We start from the raw sequence: 24,272 nt of genomic DNA, 5'->3' as shown, positions 1-24,272 counted from the left end.
ATTCCTTTTACAAGGGCTCTGGGGTTGCAGCTATCGGCTCTCAAATAAGTATTCGTGAATTTTCTTTTTGGAAAATATCTGTGTGAATCTTCAAGGAGTGATCAATATAAAATAGTACATCTAAATATTTAAGGTGATGGTGATCAAAAGAAAATGTGAATTTTAAACCATAATTGTTGTTATTAAGAAAATCTATAAATAATAGCATAGTGTTAGTGTCACCCTCCCAAATGAAAATCAGGTCGTCGATAAAACGACGATAAAAAACAATGTGATCCCTAAACGGGTTCCTATCTCCAAACACGTGGAACGACTCCCACCATCCCATGAAAAGATTTGCATAGGATAGGGCAAAGCTGGTTCCCATGGCAGTCCCAAGTGTTTGGAGATAGTAAACACCGTCAAACAAAAAATAATTGTGGGTTAATAAAAAGTGAATGGAGTCCAAAATGAAACTCCCCTGTGCCGGTGATAAATCAGAAGAATCCAGGAAGTAACTCGAAGCTGCCATCCCCAGCTTCTTTATTGTAAGTACTAGTCCCCTAACCCTATTAGGGCAACTTTATTGTATATATACAGTACATTGGGAGTTTTTCTATTGCAGACGTTATAAATATAAGGACTTGTTCTTCTGATGCACTGGCGTCCTATACATAATGAATCAGGATGAATTAATTATGTAGCCTTCCAGGAAAACTACAGCTGAAGCCTGCGTAACTGTTCCTTTTGTGAAGTATCTACCTGCATACTACAGTATTCTGCTACAACATTACCACTGAATCCTATGGAAACTACATTATTTTGTGGCATGCTTAGGTATGTTGAGGAATCTGGTAGAACAGTGAGGCCCACTACACCCAATACATGTTTCAATTCAGTGCAATGTAAGATTGGTTTATGAGGGAAGTCCAACTTTGTGAAAATGTTTCAGCAGCTAAAGATCTTTGAGACATTAACACATACAGTATTTACAGTATTTGATATATATACAGTATATTGTTTTACACAGTATACTGTATGTAGCCAAGTGCCCCTGGCTATATATTCCTGGCCCTGTATTATAAGTCATGGTAAGTGCAGGCAGTGTTAGGGTTTAACTCCTCTCACATGGGCCAGCATGTGAGTTTTAATTCTGGGAAGTTCTTTTGTTGTGATTTCCAGATGCTAGTCTGGAAACCGTTGGAGCGTGTGCCAAGGGGGATGGGGTAGGGGGGGGAGGGGGGGTTTCACTCCTGTGGTACTGTCCAGTTACTGGGGCTTAAGAGTGGGACACACCCCTAGAATAAAAGGTGGCTCCCTTTCAAATTTAGTGAGTTCTCCCAGTGTAGCCTGGTCCTTAGGGAGTTGGCAATGTTCTACCTTGCCCCATCAAGGGGTAAGGAGATTTAGACTAGCACAGGGGCTTCAAGCTCCTGGGGGCCTAGTCAAGAGGAATGGTCCTGCGAGCACAGCTCTGGCCACTGAAGAGAGTGCAAGCTGTGAGGTTCAAGTACTAGGGATTCTAGGAAAATGCTCCTCTCTTGCATGAGAAGGATGAAGTATGTGCTGGTCAACCAATAAATGCAGTTGTACTGTTCCTGGCCTGTGGATGTATTTATTCTGAGTGTTCTTGTGGGGAGGAATCCCTGCCCCTGGCAGAGCCATTCAGGATGGAGGCGCTGCACAAACCAGAAGAGAATGTCCTGTGTCCTACTCCCTATACCATCGTGGAGACTCAATCCTCCTGAGAACCAACAGGTGAGCACCACAGCACCATTAATACCATAAGACCTGCAAATCTCCCTTAGGGGGGATAGTGGTGTTACATATATTACTATCATCATGTAATTAACTGTACTGAAAAACAAAGATTCAATGAATCCCTCTCCTAATAAGATTTTAATATACATTGTTATAGCAAAAGCTAATTCTTCCTTATTGACCCACATAAAGACATATATGATCACAGAAATATATGGTCTTATGGCAGATACATAGCTTGCTATGTAACACTGTCTTATTCTTCTTTATAAACTGTGACATATACCTAATGCCTTCGACATGACATTCACAGATATAGCTAAATCTGCCAATAATGTATCAGGTGTTGAATTAAATACTGAATGATACCTCCAAATAGAAACAACCCAAGTACAGTAATATTAAACAAAGAGTACTTTGATTCCAGTCAGCAATTTCATTTCTACACAGTTGGAAAAATACATAAAATGTGACGATTTTCCTGTGACCAATTTCGTTTTGGACACATGATAAAAAGATAATCTGGCATTTATCTATTACTTTGTGAGACATAGTTCCTCCAAGAACCTGTTGTCCCTGTCTTTCAAGACAAACGTGATGGATGAAACTAAGATGTCATATTCCAGATGTTAAAGGGAATTCCCACTTGTGCTTCACATGTCCATTGCAAGAGGCTGAATGTTTTATGAATGTATGGAATTCATGGGTAACTTGGTTCATAAAGTTAAGTGGACAGCAAACTACACAGAAGGAATCCCTAAGAATGAGACATTTAAGGGTAAGATCTACGGAATTGTAAGTACATCTAAAAAAATGGAGAGGAAGTGACCAAAAGTACTTTGTGAGTCGTTAATAGCACCTAGTGGCTTTTACAAGTAGAAATGTGAAATATCATTACATTAATTAAATAATAGTTATTTACAAAAGAAAAATAGCACCATCATAAGAATTCAGAGTTTAAATTACAAAATGTTTTTGTGTTCGACAAGAACATACTATTAATATTTGATGGTGATTTTAGAATTGCCCATAATGATGTTGCTATCTAATTTATAGTGCCTGAGGCACATGGACATAGTCCACAAACAGCAATACACTGGTAAAGCTATTCTGTGTCCAGGTCAAATATGATGTCATTACCATCAGACCATCCTATTTTAATCAATAATAATAATACATAATGAATGTTTCTTTTGTACAAATGAGCAGTAAACAATATGCTGGCTGCTGTTCCCACTTTATGTAGCACCATGTTGCAGAGTCATTCTAATTCTACATTACTAATAATGCTATATGTTAAATAAATTGTAATGACAATGATTCCTGTAACTAATAAAGAAATATATAGGTCAATATTTATAAAACTGGGGATAATTATATATATATAATTTTCCCCAGTTTTATTATATATATATATCCCGGAATCCCTTGCTGCAGTGGAAGCACTGTGTGCTGGATGATAATGGTGAAAGGCAGGGTTGCAGACCTGTCTAAGACATGCAAATGAGCATACAGTAATATTTCCATTTGCTATATGCTTTACTGTGGAGGGTTTTTGTCACTTTTTTACCCACCATAACTTAACAAAGTGTGGTGAAACCTATCCCATGCTTCATTTTGCAAAGCTAGTATAACCAACCCCACACTGAGGAGACCCATTAAGGTTGAAACAGATGTCTGTGGGTGGGTTTACTGGCTATGCATATTAACCCAGGCGGTGCTCAAAGCTGTGAAATTCAGCAAGCAAAAGCTTACAGGGGACCATGTTACATGGTTTTGAAGCAAAAGGTGGCACTGTGTGCTCATTTGCATGTAATTTCCCAGAATCCCTTGCTGCAGTGGAAGTGCTGTGTGCTGGATGATAATGGTGAAAGGTGGGGTTGCAAACCTGTCTAAGACATGCAAATGAGCATACAGTAATATTTCCATTTGATATATATATAATTTTCCCCAGTTTTATAAATATTGACCTAGATGCCTGGGGTGAATGTTGGTCTTGTTTCAATTTGAAATCCTCCTTTTAACCTTTATGGTGCACAATAAAATTGAAGGTACTTTACAAAGACAGGCACCATAGCTTTCCCCCATGGTCATGGCCGTTTTATTTGTATTTTCACGATTTTCTTTCGACACAAAGATACTCGCATCACTGACACCTCTCAATTAACAGAATAAATTGTAAATACAATATGGCACGGTGCGTCATGAGGACCTAAAATGTAACATATACAAAATATTTGGAGGCTAATAAAGGAACTAGTGTCAAATTGGAGATATCCACTTGAGAGCACACCTGACTATCTAAACGGATACTTAACCTTTATTGGTCTAATAAGATGAGCCACACAAGTTAAAATAATTACTAGTGATTGGTGAAGTAATTAATTAAAATATAAAAAGGGGGAGGATGTACAATATATATATATATTTTTTATTTTATTTTTATTTATTATTTATAATATGTTTTACCAGGAAGTAATATATATATATATATATATATATATATATATATATATATATATATATATATATATATATATATATATATATATATATATATATATATATATATAATATATATATATATATATATATATATATATATATATATATATATATATATAATATATATATATATATATTATATATATATATCAAATTAAACAGTGATAAAGTGCTTAAGTGAACACAGCTAGATTAGTGGTGTACCAACTGATTGAATGTATCAGTAGACAGGTATTGATTCCTAGTTTTATTAGTCCAGTATAAATGTTATTAGTGGAATATAATGCTTTCCATTAATAATCAATTGAAAAAAGCATAACATTGTTCAGCCTGAAATATAATCAGTCCTGTGTAATGATAGATTTTAACTATAAATCAGTAAAGAAAGCAATAGATGTAGCCTACTTGTACAGTAGTTTAGGTGGGGAACCCAGATTAAATATCCCGTATAGTAAACTGATTATTAATTTGACTATTTTCTCCAATTGATAAGAAACCTGCATAATTATGCATCCTAACAGCCTGATTAGTTGTCAGTGCTGTGGGCGGAACACATTCATAAGTGGTATGCTCTTAAATGGACCTCTCCAATTTGGGACTTGTCTCTTTATTTGCCTCCAAATACTTTGTGTAAAGAAAATCACGTCCACTTGAAGTCCCAATCAGAATTAGACTTGAGGGCCACATCAAGGCTATGTGTCAATGCACTACTGATCACAGGGCCACAGAGTCAGAATGCCTGTGGTGTCTTGGTATCATGCACATTCCACAAAGGGTTAAACATGCTCTATTGAGAAGTTTCAGGAAACGTCTTTGTAACTCAGCTGCAAAGTTGGCATTTTTTCCTCAGTTAGTCATGATTAAATGAGTGCAGTAGGCATGATATTTCAATTGGTTTTACTTTATTATGTCTTTGTTATATGTTGCCTAGTGGGATTCCACCTCCTGCCACAGGTTGTGGCGTTTCTCTGTTAAGTTCGTAACTGTGGAATTGTTTTTCCCCTGTGCGAATGACTCAGATCTCATGAGCCACTATTGATGGAAGGAACTGAGACTGTGTGTGACTCTAAGGACTTTGGTCCATAAGGTCATTCACACAGAATCCTGAGCAGAGCAATTTCTGGACACCTGTTGTTACCAAAACAACAGAAATAAAAAGTGCAGGTTTTAGGGATTATGTGGACCGATGCTGTTCAGCAAAAAAGACATTACATGTTTCCCAAGTACTGTATATTAGTTACAAGTGGGGAAACTGCCAGAATGTCTACTACTGCTATAAATCAAACATATCTGTTTTTGTAACACATTGGCCTGGAGACCTGGAAATTACTGCTTGTACATGTTCGGATGAAATGATTCCTAAAAGTATTTTTTCCTAATGTTGTAATAAGAAAAAAAAATGGAGCGTTAAATCATAAAAAGATTTATATTAGACTCGTTGTTGCCTTACAGTATTTTTAATGTACAGAACAGAAGAAGCTCTGTTAACCCTGCATTGCAGTCCCCTCTTGTACTGAAAAGTAGAATATAAACCCCTTTTAGACATGTTGAAGTGAAACGAGTGGAAATTCCAGCTGCAGCTAATGTCTTTGACAGTCTATAACCCCAATCAACATGTGTCTCTAAATCAAGTTGCTACTTGGCACAGTGGTGATGCTGAAATGTAATGTCTTTTGGAAATGTGCAACTATTTTAAAGGTGACAAAACCTGTGAGCTACCAGTCACACAGTTCAACTGATTCCAACTCCTATGATGTTATTGCTATAAAAATGTAGATCTTGGGACTACAGAAGATTACTACTTTTATTGTGAATGTATTCTTCATTTTTGTCTATACAGCAAGTTGACTATAATCTTCATAGTTAGGGGCTCCTAACTAGTTTCAAACAATAGCTGTATGTATTTGATATGCCATTTTTCCATTCAGATCTAAATCTACAAACCTGTCACATTTATATTAATGTGAAACACATATTAGTATTAGAGAATGGGATAAATGACTGTGTAAACCTTTATAGGGCAACTTCGATGCCAATGACTAAAACATACATCCCTCCATTTGACAAGTGACACTTTAAGAAGGAGTTCTACGAATTAATCTTCTCTCTGAAACTTGCCATCAGACACCCTACAACACTGCAGAGAATACAAAATTACATTACAAACAATGTGTAGTCTGTGTATAACGTAAAATATGACCAATCTAGAAACTTTGGTATGAGGAAACCAAGAAAGCCTGCAGGACAATTTGTTGCCACATTTTCCTTTCTTTGGAGAGGGAGTTTTGACAGATGTTCCTGTCGATAACTAGGACTGCTGATGTCAGCTGGTACATTTGTTTCCCTGTCTTGGTATCTGACACCATACATCAGTGCTTGACCAGTGAGGAGGTTGATGACAGACACCCTGCTAACAGCAGTAATACAAACAGACAATATGAGGGAACCCTCACTGAATGAACCTAAGACATGTTTCTTAGAACATCCAAACCAATGCTTCATGTGTACCTGGCATAACAGGTAAATTTAAGTTAGTCTTTTGGGTTAAGACAGACAGAGGCATATATGTTTTATATAGCTATCACATCAGATAAATGCATTGGATGCATCTTAAGCATTGAAGGTTTCAAAGATTTAGAGCTGAAAGATTTAGAGCTGAAAGGTTTATATCTTTCCATGTAAGAATAAAGTCAGCTTTGTGCATTGTTAGCAGGTTTAATAGCTGTTGCTGTATTCATAGTGGAATGAGTGGCCAATGGGACTGATTGTAAAAACCCTGCCGAGCGGAGATGAAAAGGTCCCCAGAGTTGAGGTCAAAACAGCAAGACATGGCACAGTGAAAACCTTCATCAGACCTGTCACAGAGACAATCCTACTTCTGCCTCATTAAGATAAGGACTAATGAATAATATATTCAAAGTTGACATCTTTGTTATGTATACTGTTATGTGATCTTGTTTCACATATCTTAAAAATAGTGATATCTTACAGATTTCAGACGGGGGAGTGTGCTGTATTCACAGTTACTTATTTACAGTATGTGTCATTATGACATATATTTTTTTATTAAGGTAGTATCTTAGAATCTATGTGTATGCACGCTCCCAGGGCCAGCACTTTGTAGCCTACTGTAGTTACTGCTGCTTTAGTTTACAGCCCAGCACTTTGTAGTCTAGTTACTGCTGCTTTAGTTTACAGCTCAGCAGTTTGTAGTCTAGTTACTGCTGCTTTAGTTTACAGCTCAGCACTTTGTAGTCTAGTTACTGCTGCTTTAGATTACAGCCCAGCACTTGTAGTCTAGTTACTGCTGCTTTAGTTTACAGCCCAGCAGCTTTGTGAGTTGTGAGATCAGCAGTAACTTGTGTATCCTCTGTTACTGGAGCTGCAGCTGCAGCATGTGAGTTTGTTTTGCATTTGACCATATCTGTACAGGTTTGGCCTAGGAAAGCATCAACTTTTTACCTTATGCCAGGTCCTCAGTGGCCACTGCGGCACACGCTATGGCATGCGCACCACACACCACATCACAGCCCTCTATGGGGTAGGCCCCAGTGGCTGTGTGTGTGGGTGTGCAAAGCGCTGTGACGTGTATGCTGGCAGGGAACACAAGAATTTTGTCTTCCCGTGCCGCGACCACGTGGTCAGCACGCACCAATGGAAGGGCAGGTATGCCCCATCATAGCCGCGCCCCCTGTCATGACCCCGCTCCCCAAGAGCTCACTACAGACCGCCGATTGCTGTTTTAAACTGTGCACGTGCCGCCAGGATACCAAGAGCACGTGCACCAGTGAGGACTGGGGCCGTAGCCTTACTTTGATTATTGCATATCAAGATTGCATGTACTGTTTATCTATGCTCTAATAAATGTTTTGGCATTCGGAAGAACAGCCTGTCTTTATCCAAGAGGTTGAAGGGAAGTTTACCTATATCTGTATAGTCTCACAGTACTATGAGGACAGAATAGTAACATAAGACCTTATTTGTCACTGTGGATTTTAATATTATTTGTTGACTTCAAAGAAGCCTAAAAATGCACTAGCTTGCAGTTTCTGAATATTTTGCCTCAGTCATCTTGTTTAACAAGCTCAAGTTGATGTGAAGAGCCTCTGCTAACTCTGGATCACAATTCCATGTTATATTTATAGATCTTATGCCTTGCTTGGCTGGGTTGATATCCAAACTTTGGCTTGTAGCCATAGACTACAAAGTTTACTGTAATTTATTTTAAGGTATCATGAGCATGACATAAATAGTGTCTGGATGGTTTGGGAAGTAATATGTTGTCTGTCTGTCTGTCTTTTAGTAATATCCGTGATATCCATCATGATGTAATTTCTAACATATTCTCAGTGATCAGACAGCAGACTACTAAATTACCCTTCTGCTTATCTGAATCTTACATGTATAGGTATTGTTGACAGGATCAAAGGCTGGGCGTGAATAAGGGTTGGATGAGTAACTGTAGCATTGCATTTGAAAACTATACATGCTGTATGTAAAAGAAAAGGTAAATATATATATTTATTTATGTGTGTATATGATTTTATGTACATATGCAATATTCCCTAAATATTTTTATACATTAAAAAAAAGCACAATAGAAAAATATGTACTTGCAGACTTCATTTAGATGTCCACAAGAAGCCAGTGACATCATTGTGGTGACTCTTGAGCCATCTTTGTATTTCCTTCAAAGTACTGGCTAATGTAAAAAATGCATCGCAGCAATGAGGAAACCTACTAGTTTATATAAAAAATTAATTTTAAACATGCTTTTTTAGGGGTGTATGTAGGGGGTCTGGGTGGGAGGTTGCTGCTTTAAAACAAATACATTGCTGGATATTTCCATTTGTTACGGTAAGTGCCTGAAAAGACCACCTGACTAGCCATGGCACCAAATAGTGTCCAGTCCAAAGCACAAATGGATGTTTGGCAGTTGAAAGCTAGTTCTATGAATGAGTCCTATTAATGGGGATTCCTCACTCAGTATGTGTGGGTTTGTCTGGCACGCACGGAACTATGTTAAGAAAGCCCAGACATGGGAATTAAGGTTAATTGAAGGGCTCTCAGTCTAATGGACTTTGCAGTTTTCAACTAACTGCTCCGAAGAGGAAAATTAGCCTCATACTGAAAATAGACTTATATTTTTTAATAAATTAGCATTATTGTGGTTGTCTGGAAATTAGCTCTATCCATTACAGCATTTACCTGTCAGGACAATCCTTGCTAAAATTAACTTGCTACTAAATACAGCAATTGTGAGTATGACTACACACCTCCAACTGCCTATAGCTTCTATTTTCCAGAGAGATGAGAACAAAACATTAGTGGAATGGAAACCACTTGTATTACTGCTGCTGATTTGCTTTTATAATGCGAATCCCTAGATTTCCCCGAAGATACTTACAAACAGTGTATGTGTATATATATATATAGATATATATATACACACACACACACACACACACACACACACACACACACACACACACATATATATATATATATATAAAATCAAAAAATAAATAGATGATACCGTTCTGTGGCTAACGAAATGCTTTTATTTGTGCGAGCTTTCGAGATACACTGATCTCTTCTTCCGGCGGTGTTACAATGAATGAAGCAAGCAAAAGGTATACTTAAAACAGTGTCTCTTGGAATGTTATCTGTGCTAGTCCTTCCCCCGGTGTGGATGTGTTTTATGAATCTCTCACATTTCCACACCTACCCACACAATTTATATCCACTCCCACTCCACACACACCTTTTTGTAAAGCACTGTATATACTGTGGGCTCTCCATTCATTTATATTCACACAGATACACACACACACTCTTACATCACATGCTTTCAGGAACCTTTTCACGCCTCTAGCCATAAAACACATCCACACCGGGGGAAGGACTAGCACAGATAACATTCCAAGAGACACTGTTTTTAAGTATACCTTTTGCTTGCTTAATTCATTGTAACATCGCCGGAAGAAGAGATCAGTGTATCTCGAAAGCTCGCACAAATAAAAGCATTTCGTTAGCCACAGAACGGTTTCATCTATTTATTTTTAGATTATTGAAGCTCGGCTAGCACGGTACTGATACCTCTACATGTATATATATATATATATATATATACATCTATATATATATATATATATAGATAGATAGATAGATAGATAGATAGATAGATAGATAGATAGATAGATAGATAGATAGATAGATAGATAGATATAGATATAGATATAGATAGCTATTCTATATATATACACACACACACACACACATACACACATATATACATATATGTGTGTATGTGTGTATGTGTGTATATCTATACATGTATATATGTGTGTATATATATCAGTTGTGTGAAAAAGAAAGTACACCCTCTTTGAATTCTATGGTTTTACATATCAGGACATAATAACAATCATCTGTTCCTTAGCAGGTCTTAAAATTAGGTAAATACAACCTCAGATGAACAACAACACATGACATATTGCACCGTGTCATGATTTATCTAACAAAAATAAAGCCAAAATGGAGAAGCTATGTGTGAAAAACTATGTACACCCTTACTGCTTCCATAGGAATTAAGATGCTAAGTAGCAGACAGGTGCTGCTAATCAAATGCCCTTGATTAATTGATCATCAGCAAGTGTGACCACCTCTATAAAAGCCAAAGTTTTAGCAGTTTGCTTGTCTGGAGTATTCAGTTGTGTGTTAACACAATGCCAAGGAGGAAAGACATCAGAAATAATCTTAGGGAAGCAATTGTTGCTGCCCATCAATCTGGGAAGGGTTATAAGTCCATTTCCAAACAATTTAAAGTCCATTATTCTACAGTGAGAAAGATTATTCAAAAGTGGAAAACATTCAAGACAGTTGCCAATCTTCCCAATAGTGGACGTTGCAGCAAATTCACCCCAAGGTCAGACCGTGCAATGCTCAGAGAAATTGCAAAAAAAACCAAGAGTTACATCTCAGACTCTACAGGCCTCAGTTAACATGTTAAATGTTCAAGTTCATGACAGTACAATTAGAAAAAGACTGAACAAGTACAGTATGGTTTGTTTGGAAGGGTTGCCAGGAGAAAGCCTCTTCTCTCTAAAAAGAACATGGCAGCATGACTTAGGTTTGCAAAGTTGCATCTGAACAAACCACAAAACGTCTGGAACAATGTCCTTTGTATAGACTGGACCAAAGTGGAGATGTTTGGCCATAATGCACAGCGCCACGTTTGGCGAAAAACAAACACAGCATATCAGCACAAACACCTCATACCAACTGTCAAGCACGGTGGTGTAGGGTTGATGATTTGGGCTTGTTTTGCAGCCACAAGACTTGGGAACATTGCAGTCATTGAGTCGACCATGAACTCCTCTGTATACCAAAGTATTCTAGAGTCAAATATGAGGCCATCTGTCCGACAGCTAAAGCTTGGCCGAAATTGGATCATGCAACAGGACAATGATCCCAAGCACACCAACAAATCTACAACAGAATGGCTGAAAAAGAAAAGAATCAAGGTGTTGCAATGGCCCAGTCAAAGTCCAGACCTCAATCCGATTGAAATGCTGTGGTGGGACCTTAAGAGAGCTGTGCATAAACAAATGCCCACAAACCTCAATGAACTGAAGCAACATTGTAAAGAAGAGTGGGCCAAAATTCCTCCACAACGATGTGAGAGACAAATAAAGTCATACAGAAAACGATTACTTCAAGTTACTGTATTGCTGCTAATGGTGGTTCTACAAGCTATTGAATCATAATGTGCACTTAGTTTTTCACAGATGGCTTCTCCATTTTGGCTTTATTTTTGTTAAATAAAACATGACATGGTGTAATTTGTCATGTGTTGCTGTTGTTCATCTGAGGTTGTATTTACCTCATTTTAAGACCTGCTAAGGAACAGATGATTGTTATTATGTCTTGATATGTAAAACCATAGAATTCAATGAGGGTGTACTTTCTTTTTCAAACCACTGTATATAATGTGAGCTGCAGACCTGTTTAAGGCTGAAATGGATAGTCACCACTTATAACATACTGTAAACAAGCCCCCAGTCTTCTTTATATTCGGCTTGGCAACTTTCAATTGCATTCTGAGTATTAACCTCCGAAGAGGGAACTGCTATGCATATTAGTTAGTTGCATGCACCCTCTGGAAGTCAAGGGTTAAAATACTTGTGTGCATTTAAGAAAATATAAACCAGTTGAATGCGGAAGGTACTGTATCTCAGCTTTTAATTCCAGCAAGAGCTTGTCTCAAAGTATATGGATTTCAAGTCAACCTGCTTTGTCTGAAAAAGTTCAGCACTATGAAAGTCAGCGAAAGCAGAGGGACTTGAGTAATCATGTTAGTAGCTATGGGGAATGATGTGACCACCAGACCCATATCCATTACTGCCTTGGCTGTGCTCTGTGAAGTTTATACATTTCTGCTCCACAGTTCTAGGATTATGACATCAGTTGGATTTATTTAAAAATGACAAATATATCTGCCTCAGGTGGATTGTAAAGTATGCTGTGTAACAATCTTAGCATAAATACAATACGTCTGCTGCATTTTTAAGGCTGCCTAAAGCTCCAATGTGTCTAGGGCATACTAAGGTAACAAACAGATGTTTGATTAGTGACAGCATATGTCCATTTCCAGAAGAAAAAGCACCACTGCAGGTTAGGCTAACCAAGTAGAGACAATCCGGGTTTGATAATGTTTTAGGAAAAGGGTTTCCATCCTTAACACCAGTGTTGTTTTTCAACCAGTAAAACGGTTTCTTAGTCATTATAGAAAAAATTATTAAGGGGGTCCCGCGATATATGGCAAACCGCATAGCTACTTATTTTAACAGTAAGCCTTGGATGAAGGACAGGAAGGAGATGTTGCAGGCACAATGCTATGGGAAAACACCAAATTGATTATCTGGATTATTTGAAATCAAAGATTAAGTAAAAAGTTTTGTAGTAAAAGGGTGATATTTTGTTATGAGAGATTGGGTGCACCCTTGACCTAGGGCCAGAATTGAACAGCTACATTGAATTCTGAATGATTAATTTGTACTTGACTTATTAGTCAATGGTATGACCATTCTGTTGAAAGAAAATCACACACTTAAACAATTTTAATTTATAGGGAAATTACAGAAAAGGAGATTTATTGTACTATTTCTTGCAGCATCTTAAAGATTCTGAAACACTAACATAAAAAGCTTGGTTTCCGAGGTTTCTTTGAAAATATGGTAATCAATGACATTCAGCTCCTGTATAACCTTAAATGTCAGTCAAATCAAAACTTTTTTGCATAAGTGTGATCAGTAATTGCATTGTTCAAAGTGCATGATATTAACTGCTCGTTTTTATTTCAAACCAGGAGTTGCCCTTACTTTTTTCTCTTTTTTCACATTTATACTGTAGTTTCATTTTTCTGTTTAAAGAAAAAATAAGCACTTCAACTTCGATCATTTCTGAAAGGTCACTTGCTTATGCGGTAGGAGTTTTGATCAGATGAACTGGAGAAAGGTTATGTATAGACATAAGATTCTCGCAGGCATTCACAATTTCATAAAGACATTTATATATTGTAGTCAACATTTTGCTCCCATTATGGACCTTTCTCGATCTTGACATTATGGACCTTTATATATTATAGTCAACATTACGGTTTCATTATGATCCTTTCTTTATACTCTATATTGAGAACGGATCATAATGAAACCGAAATGTTGACTGCAATAATAACATTTCTTTTTGACGTTGTGATTGCCTGTGAATACCTTATGTTATTTTAGCAATACCTTTTCTCCCTAAGTATGGTTATAGCAGAGATAGTGTGTTAATCATTAAAACAAATACAGTCTAAACAGTGTTGTTCCAATTTGTGATGCATTTGTTTTCTTATTTTAATCAACTTACCATAGTATTACATTTTAGAATTCAAAATGACCAAGAGATTTATATATGTTATTTTACTGGTGCTTAGTGCCAGTGTATTTAAACAACAATGAACAATGCTCTATATATTACAAATAAAATCAAAAAGGCCCCACTCCCCTCTCTCCCCTCCCCCCCTGCCCCCCCCCCCCACACACACACACTCACACACACACACACACACACACACACACACACACACACACCACCATAGCTGTACCCAGGTTTGTTTATTCATATTCTAAACTTGCCAAGACAATTAATCTGATGAACACTAAATCTCTACTAACAACGTATCTCCTGCTTCTACTTTACTTGAAAAGCTACAAACCCCTTTTTTTCCCTTCCTTTTCTTTTCTTATTTTAAATGCGAAGTATGTGACCATTTATATTGCTACATTCTTACCTAAGATGGCAACCGTTTGGTGCTCCTGTTATAAATCTGTAACAATCCTGATTGTGTGCCTAGCTAAATGGCCACCTTCTGACTGTGCTGCAGTCTGTGAAATGTTGCAACTGATATGTAACATTATATTACTAAGTGTAACACATAATTTTTAGATCTTTCAGAGTAATAGACAATCTGCTGTTTGGAACACAGCAACAGATCTGTTTGTGATACTTTGTTGCCAAAGAGCAGAGCTGAAAAAGGTGTGTCAGAGCCTGTTTCAAAATAGGAAGTGGATATAAAACAATAATTAAAAATAGCATTAGGAGTTAAAAAAATGCAGACAGTATTATCTAGTAATGGGGTGCACAAACTGGGGGGGTGCAAGATTTTTTTGGGGGGGTGCGAGCACTGGGAAAGAGCAGGCAGGAGGGCGCAGCATCAGATGTTTGCGCACTCCTGATCTAGTACTACAGAACAATTTTTTTTTAAACCTTTATGATTTTTCACAGTTTGCTGCTTTAAGGAAAGTCCCGCTTAATAATTATGACTCAATATTTTTGTGTTACCACTAGAGTTAAAATATTACTTTACAGTACATACAGTATATCTACTTTGTTGCCAAAGGACAGAGCTTAAACAGGTATATGAGAGCCGTTTTCAAAAGAGGAAGTGGATATAACTTTCTAAATGGTTGCTGTAGCAGCCAAAGGATGGGCAGTACATTAAATAAATCATTAAAAATGGTATAAGGAGTTTTTTTTTAAATTGCAGGCAATATTATCTAATACTGTACTACAGAACTGATTTTTTTATTTTTTAAATATTGGATTTTTCATGTTTTGCTGCTTTAAGGTTTGTGATGAGATGGGACTCAGCAGCCTATCAGACTTGTGAGAAGTTAAACAGAAAATCCAGGTAATAGTGGTCAAGTTAGCAATTTCATGTCCTAAACGAATTGTTTTCAGGCCCACTTGACATACAGTAGGTTCTCTAACTAATGTGATGTTATCCAATGACAAAGGCCTACGGCCTCTATTCAATATGCTGAATACTTGACTTCTCCTTCATCTGGAAGAAGTTAACTAGCAAAGGGGCTTATCGATAAACAATCAATTAAGACTACTTCTCAAAAAGGCCATAAAACATTTTTGAAATACAATAACAGTTATGGCACCTAATGCTCACCAACCAGTGATAAATAAATGTGCATTCACATAAAGAGCATAAACTTGTTGTTAGTTTGAGAATCTATATCACAAACTATACTTAAGCTTTTGTGCTGAACTGGGTGTACTGGAAGGATATAAATGAAAGTTTGTTGGCTGATATCCTCGTTTTTGAATTGAGGACTCCTGTGATTAATTTAGATAAGACGTTTCTCCTGACATACATATGTCTGCGATTCTTTAAGTATCTTCATCTTACAACAGGGCTCATAAACCCCAAACATTCCGCACCCTGCAGAGATATGGTGCCTGGAGGGATTTTATTAGTCTCAAGACCCCCTTATTTTGACAGTAATCCAATAAGCACAAATTTCTGTACTCCCAGGACCCAGAGACAGGCAATACATGGTTTCAAAATACCAAGCTTGAATGCAGTAAAAAAAAAAAAAACAATCCCTGTTGTTCTACAAAATTAAATACATACCCTAGTTTTGATGGCATATTTTATGTATGTGTCAAACTTTCAAAGGAATATTATGCTCCAGATACTAATTTTCATTTAGAGATGGACATGTATTTGAGGTTTATAGTCACTAAAATGAATTGCCCTATTGTTGCATGAGAATGTTATGATTGATTTGTAATAGACCAACTTGAAAAATGTTTTACGGTCCAGTGCTATTTGCTATGAAGTATCACAACATCCAGCAGTATCTCCTAACACACTCCAACGTTTCAATGGGATTCAATAGAACACGTATACTGAATATCCCAATATATCTTTTATAACATATATGCATGGGTCAGGTATGAATTTATTACTATATATCAGCTTTGTGAATGACACAGGTTTATCTTCAGATATTGTTATAATGTATCAATGCCTGTATATAAACTGTCAATTAATGTTCGACAACCTGAAAACCACAGATTTATTCTCAGCAATAAGGTCAATACAAACACCACAATCATTGCACATTGCATCTATTCATGACATGTTTTCCTTTTTGTCTAATAAAAAATGTTTCCGCTATCATATAACCAACTTTCCCCCAGGACAAAAATAATTCTGTGCTCTAGGCTGCATTTTTAATATACAACATGTATGTTGCTCTGATAGCTTAGAATAAAATGATTCTGATCTTTGCACTCAGGAACCTTCCACATATGTGGGATAGATATAAAGGTAAAGAGACACAGTGGTTTCTAAGGCCAAGTCCCCGCTGGCTACTGCAGCGCCCACTGTGGCGGATGCTGCAGGGACAAGAGCTGCCCAATAATGGGGCCGGGCCCGCTGCGAGGGGGTGCCGCCGCGCTGCGCCGACAGTTTCTCCTGCTCTCAAGAGAATTGAGATCAGGACTCGCGATGGAGCGCTAGGCCACGACCCCTGGCGGTTCAGCCAATGAGGGTGAACCTGGTGGGTAATGTCACGGCCACGGCCATGCCCCCGTCACGCCCCCCCTATCTTTCCCTGCAGACTGGAGGATTCGGCTGCACGTGCCGCCAGCCAGGCAGACGCGCGTGCAGTGCAGGCAGCGGGGCTGTAGCCTAAAGTGTCAGGTGCGATACAACAACAAATTACATTATGTAACCATGTAATGTACTTTTATCTCCATATTGATATGTTATGTAATTTTCTATTTGAAGGCATGTTGTCTGGAGATTTTTTCCCCCCTAAATAACTGAAAGGGACCATTTTGCAGTCATATTTGGATTACACATAGCAGCACAGTTTTCCTCTAGTAAGGACTTTTATCCATACTTACCAGTCTTCTGCCATAAGACACTTTCCGGCACTGGAAGATATCTTACAGTCAATTTAAGCAAATGGACTTTAAGTCTTTTTTATATATATATATATATATATATATATATATATATATATATATATATATATATATATATATATATATATATATATAAATATATATATATATACATATATATATATATATACAACTTTTGGCAGAAGACTGATTAGTAAATATGGGACTATGTGTGTAGAATAGGTCCACAGTAAAATATGCCAAAATGAAGATAATTTGATCCATGTGTAGATACAGTAGCTATATTTATCATTAACACCTTGAACTTGAACTATGCATCTAAATTCTGAAATAATAAAACTCTATAATTTCACTTGTAATTTTCAAATATAAAGCGGTATATTAACACAATGTAGTATTTGTGACCCCTACCTTGGAGGGCAGGCTTGCAGATTGCAAGGGGAAAGTCCTGTGACTGGTCGATTCTTGGCATTACAGAAAGAAGTATTGACTTGAACACGCATGTCTTTGTAGCACCCTTCCTTTGTGTTCATGTGACCTGTAATAGGAGGACAAAACAACATCGCCAGAATAATGAAATTATTTTCTTTTGGTTTTCCAAAAATCTATCAAATGTAAAGCAACATGGATTTTTTTTTAATTAACAATATCTGGTTGTTAATCGCCAAAACGTGTCCAATAGCAAGGTGATGGAAACTGAATAAGGGGCTATCCATTAATCACGTTGTAACCAAAACCTGGGATATTTGACTTACTAGTCATTTAATGAAATCATTCAATGTTTTGTGCAGTCTTTGAAGATTTTTTTTTGCACACCATTTAAAAACTGAAATGACTCTGGTTGGTGTATCTTCGCTGCAAACTCTTGCTGTTAATAATAGATGTTGCCTCATTCTTGTGCTTGATTCATTACCCTCTGAATGTTAACACCATCGTTTTCATCCTGTACTTGAACAAGTATCACTTTTTTGCTTTTATCCAAAATTCACTTTTTAATTTCCGTATCCCTTTTTATATTTACTTATATTGAAATATAAATAAAGGGTTAAAAATAATTTGTTGATTTTTTTTCCTACCAGTTTTGCACACAAGAAGACTTTAATAAACAAGCACAGTATTTTGTTCTATGTGTGTTTTCAGTATAACATAGCTATCTTCCAAACAAGAGGCATAGGTCATTTAGAGGTATCAAAACATGAGGAATCTATATTTGCTGAAACGACATGCAGAGATATTTAAAATCACAAGAGGCCTCGCCACATACGGCGATGTTCTATCCTGTCTTTCCTATATGTTTGCAAAATCGTGTGTATTAGGCTATGTATAAACTATGACTTGTTGTGTAACTACTTTTGCCTAATAAAAACGTTTGGAAAAAAAATCACACTACAAAGTACAGCATGTCTTTTTAAAAACAATTTTGACATTTTTATGCATTTTGCACATTGATAGAACTTTGACGATGACACAATGCAGACTTGTTTTAAAAAATAAAAATAGTTTTATTAAGTCAACGTTTCGGTGCTATAGCCACACCTTCATCAGGACTTGAACAGTATCCCATACAATATCACATACAAAGACTTATATAGAGACCAATGAATTGCCCAAACAATCTCTAAAATATAAGTTCCTCCTCCATCTGAGATCAGAGGTCATGAGTGACATTATGACACCAGATTACAATAAAAAAGTGAGAAAATAAAGAAAGTGAAAAAACATACAAAACCACCCTAAAATAATAACTAAGAAAGAGGGGAAAAAAAAGGAAATCAAAGAAGAAAATAAATAAAATCAGATAGAATAAATCAGAATATAACTAAAATAAAATGCACATGTTGATCATAATGGCCCCTTTTCTTCATAATAACTTAGTACAAGAGTATTTAATGTAGAATCTATAATTAAGAGAGCAAATGTCAATTTTTCCCGGAGACAACCAATATATTACAAAAAAAATATATAGAATATCTTCAATGATCTTCCTAGAAATATCATTTAAAGGCAACTCTAGAGCAATTGTAAACTCCAGTTAACAGCTATTTTCTATGTAGATCTCAAAGGATAAAAGTATTATACTGTACTTCATTATCAATTTACTGTATCATACTGTGAGATATGAATCATTCATAGTCATGCAACCCAAAGATTAGTATATTGCTGCAACATATTTAATCAGAAACTGAAGCAAATTAAAAAAATAAACATAAATAATAAAATACCAAAACAACAGGAAAGAACAATACCAACAGTCAGAGCTATATAGAATAGAAAAATTGCGGTTACAGCCATTTCTTAAAAAGAAGATGTAATTCGAAAAATAAATGAACAAAATACAAACCAATAAATAAGTAAGGCTGGTAAAGTGAAGAAGATTGTTATTACCAGTGAGTTACATATCAGAAGAAGAGGAAAACCCACGGTACACAAATTAGAGATCCATATACAAGAACAAAGATAAATCAGTAAACCCAGTAGTTCGTGGCCACTGACATATAGTAACACCCATTATGCACAAAAATCTGCGGTGGATATATCATGCCAAATTCAAACATATATGGGGAAAAAATGGTAGATATTCATTCAATTTAGATTGAATATAAAAGAGCACCAATTTTAGATGAACCAGTTCCAAAAACAACATGTTGTTACCGTATATCAAAGAAACACATGTATCCCTGATTAACATTATTAATACCTCTAGGTGCAAGAGCATCAGCATATAGATCCAATAGGCTTCTATCTGAATTTTCTCCCTATCACCTCAACGCCACAATGGCTGTATTTTCTCACTTTTTAATTGCAATCTGGTGTCATGACGTCACTTTTGACCTCTGGTCTCAAATAGAGGAGGAGCTTGTATTTTAGGTGGTTCATTGTGCAGTTTGTTGGTCTCTATATAACCCATTGTATGTGATACTGTTCGTCCTGAGGAAGGTGTGGTAATAGCATGGAGAAGTTGACTTAATAAAACTATTATTTTTTTTAAACCATTTTGGAGTGCGTTTTCTTCAAAGTTCTCCGAGCATGTGAGTATAGCAGCTGCTGAGCAACAGCACCCAGCACCTTGACAGAAATTGAGCCATGGAGCATTTACTGTGAGTAAGGTGTGCAAGGCTTACACCAATGTACTTTCTATACATTAAATGATTTATTATGAAAAACTAGCCAGAACCTACAAAGAATCCAGATTTTCTAGGTCCAGTATACTAACTTAACTATAAATAATTAATTTAACTTAAATTGTTAAATTACAATGAAGTGTTGCTCTCAGTAATGATTATTTTTGGGGTAAAGGCTATAAGCTTAGTTCAATCTATTGTTTTAATTGAAATGCAGGTAGTCCTCGCTATCCAACGTTTCACTTTACAACGAATGGCATATCCAACGCAACCCTATGGGTCATTTTTCGACGCCGGAATGCGTTATACAATGCTCACCACCACTGATTAACATGGGACTCACTTTACAACGGTTTCACTATCCAACGCTACTTCCAGAACAGATTCCGTTGGATAACCGAGGACTGCCTGTAACGCTGTCTAGCTATTGACTAAACAAGGGTTTCTTAACCATCAAATTTATTTTGAAGAATTACGTTCACTATGTTACTGTAGGTAACCACAAGAACTCACAGTATTCAATTAAAGTGATGCATCTGTTATCATTCTTTGTAATTAATTATGTTTTCTATTTTTCGAGTGATTTTTCAATACCTTCCTTATCTCAGCGAGATAAAAGGAGTAACTAAATAAACATTGGATGCTACTGTTTACCAACAACTTTTTTCCTTTTGTCCTTCAGATTATCAAAGCTATGCTCTCTATTTGCTCTTGTTTACAAGCTGCAATCAGCTTCTTACACCCAAGGAAGTTGATATGAATCATTTTTGTTACATGGTCACCATTACTCTGATGACACAAAGAGATAAAAGAAATACAAATAAAAGAAGCTGTAAAAAGGTGATTCATTAAAAGTAAAAAGAAGCCTCAAGCAAACCAACCTGAAAAAAAGGGTCTGAAAATACTGATTCGTAGGACCAAAGCAATGGTAAATGTTTGGCTAGGATTCACTGAGCTCTCATAAGAGGAAATGGAGATGTCGTATCCTGTGTAACTGCTTTTACCTTATGCAGTAGTTATAATACTGTACCTTACAATCATTGTCTCCAAGTTATGATCACTTTTCTAATATCTGGTATGTATATTTGTGTTTGTGATTACTAACTCACTCAGCATAGTTTTATATATTTTGCTTTCTTATACAGTGCAGAAAACATTCTCCGTGCTGCATAGTATAGAGTCATTGAGAGTTTTGCGTTGTCTATCCCTATTGATGAATTCATTGAGGAATCCCCTGAGGAAGTAGAGTAATGTCTACGAAACGCGTAGGGCAGGTGACATAGTAACTCACTGTTTGGTACTGGACGTTTATGGACATTCGTATTTGGAGCCTTTCTGCAATTGCCAGCTCCCGACATTTGGAACACATCAGCTGTCCCTTTAAGGTCACGGACACACTCGCGCGCGGGCGCGCTGAGACATCCTGTGCAACCGGAGGAGGAAGTGGGGAGAGCGGCCACACGTGGTGCGGAGCTGTGGACCCTGCTAACTAGCCTCCGTCACCGGCACTGTTCCGGTAAATACCTGAAGGGCGGTTTTGGACTTGCGTCGCGGCGGAGCAGAGATACTAACTCTGCAAGGATTTCACCAGCGCCTAGAGGACTCGTTCCTAACAACGCGTGTTTATGCCTTGCTGCTTGTAAGTAGGGCTCCAATTTTTCTATCCCGGATGACCTGCGGTTCTTTGTATTTGTTAGTACCATTTTATGGCATAGCCCCTTTTAATAAATAGTATTTTTAAGTGTTGCTAGGTTTCTCACTGTCTTATGTGATTTATAGTGTAGAACTGTTTAACCCTACAGTGTTGCACTATGATCTTTGTTTGTTTGTGTTTTTTTCATTACATGGCCTGTCGAGCAAGTGTGCAGACCCCATGAGGAATACAGGACTTTCCATTGATTATTTGGCGCCAGGTTTCTTTTTCTTTTTCACGTTTTTCTGTTAGTACTGGCAGTATTACCAGGCAGCCTTCCTTTATTATAAGATATTTGTTATTGATTACACATTGGTATTTAGACTTTAGCGCTTGTTCACATTTTTTTCTTCTCGTTTTCTCATGGACCAGGTGAAAGGACATACAGGACAATATTGTTGAAAGCTTTAACCTCCTCCCCCCCCCCCCAGGGAAATAAAATGTTAAGAATGGTGTTTAATGGACAGGTTAATTTGTGATTTTTTATTGGAGTATTCAGGGAAATAAGAGCAAATTTGGGGCCCTAGCAAGAGTATGAGGAACTAGACTAGGAGTGGAGGAAATAATGAAGTTGTAGCTATTTGTTTGGTTAACTGAGTCAGTTCAACAAAATTAATGTGGCTATATAGATGTACAATAGCCTGACTTTTTTTGCTGATGAAACGGCTTTAAAAGCCAAAAAAACATGGCTTCAGTGAAAATGACAGCTGTGGCTTCCCCCAGCATCACTGCGGGTGGTCCAATACTGCCGAAGGAAGCTGTGGCTGGTATCCGCCGGCTTCCTCCGGCAGAAATAAACTTAAGTCTGGCTACATCTGCATGAGATTCACAGGAATATCATTAGCAAATTGCATTTGGTGTGTGACAAATAAAAGCAAATCTTCCCGCACCGTGCTCTACTTTTGCTACTAGCATCCATTACTTACACTTGATAAATACCACTTTTTGTTTCTACTGGTGTACAGTATCTCATTAGCAGGGACTATGTTTGACTGTTCATTCAGAGGCATGAGCGCTGTGTGATTGTTTTAAGTATAACAAAAAGAGATGAAAGAGTGGTTCTGGTAAAGGGCCAGCACAACTCTACAAGGGAAAAAGCAGCATTACATTCTTATAATTTTACAGCAGATAAACAACTCCAGCAAATGACTAATTCTATGGCTGTGAAAGCGTGAAAAACTAGCATATTAGCCTGTTTCAGTTGAAGTGAAGATTTATCTATTTCACAGTTACTTTAAAAGTGTGCATATCATAAATATGAGTCAACGTCTTCATTTATTAATTCTTGGCAGAAACGCATTTCAATTTGTGAAATATTTTCACTTTTACAGATTTATGATAAAGCACTTAACGTATCCAGATGGGAGGCATGTGAACAGAGGTAGGTTTCATCCATGAAAAGCACATTTTTACACTGCCAGATTTTCAATGAACTGATTTTTAATTCATTAAAAAATAAATGATAACATTCAAAGGAAGAAGATACATCCAGTATCTTTTACCGTTATATTGGAAGGTTCGTTTGAGCTGGCTTTTATATTAAATGAATGAGAGCTGTTGAAGACTTGGCAATTTTAACATATTTTCCCTGCATTTCAATCACAAAAGTGTCTAGATAGGCTTATAAAAATTATAAACATAAGTACAAATCCGTGATGTATTCACATAGAATACTGTACCTTGATATGTTAGGGCAAAGCTCTACACATTGTGGATGAAACATACAGTGCTATGTTGCAAACTGGATCATTGGCATTTTGACTTTGCATTACTTGGTGAACTATACACACCAATCACCCAGATAATAATAATAATAATAATAATAATAATAATAATAATAATAATACTGTTTTCTTATACAGACCTTTAGTGTGCGCAGTGCTTTATGTAGACTTTTTCACACACAAGTACATGACCTGTAGATCTGATCAGTAACC

At 36.8% G+C, this 24,272-nt stretch overlaps 1 protein-coding gene across 3 annotated transcripts in view; it reads right to left on the bottom strand.

The window, feature by feature from the left end:
* Positions 1-24,272, bottom strand: part of ADAMTS16 (ADAM metallopeptidase with thrombospondin type 1 motif 16) — a 228,314-nt gene that overhangs the window by 17,378 nt on the left and 186,664 nt on the right. For all 3 annotated transcript variants that reach the window (XM_075586023.1, XM_075586024.1, XM_075586025.1), the window contains one exon: positions 17,932-18,058. In XM_075586023.1, the coding sequence (XP_075442138.1) occupies positions 17,932-18,058 (127 nt within the window). The remainder of the gene's footprint in view (positions 1-17,931; positions 18,059-24,272) is intronic.

Source organism: Ascaphus truei, chromosome 2, assembly GCF_040206685.1.
Source record: "Ascaphus truei isolate aAscTru1 chromosome 2, aAscTru1.hap1, whole genome shotgun sequence".
NCBI lineage: Eukaryota > Metazoa > Chordata > Amphibia > Anura > Ascaphidae > Ascaphus > Ascaphus truei.
Note: the sequence above shows the minus strand (reverse complement) of the source record. Positions and strands in the feature narration are given on the sequence as shown.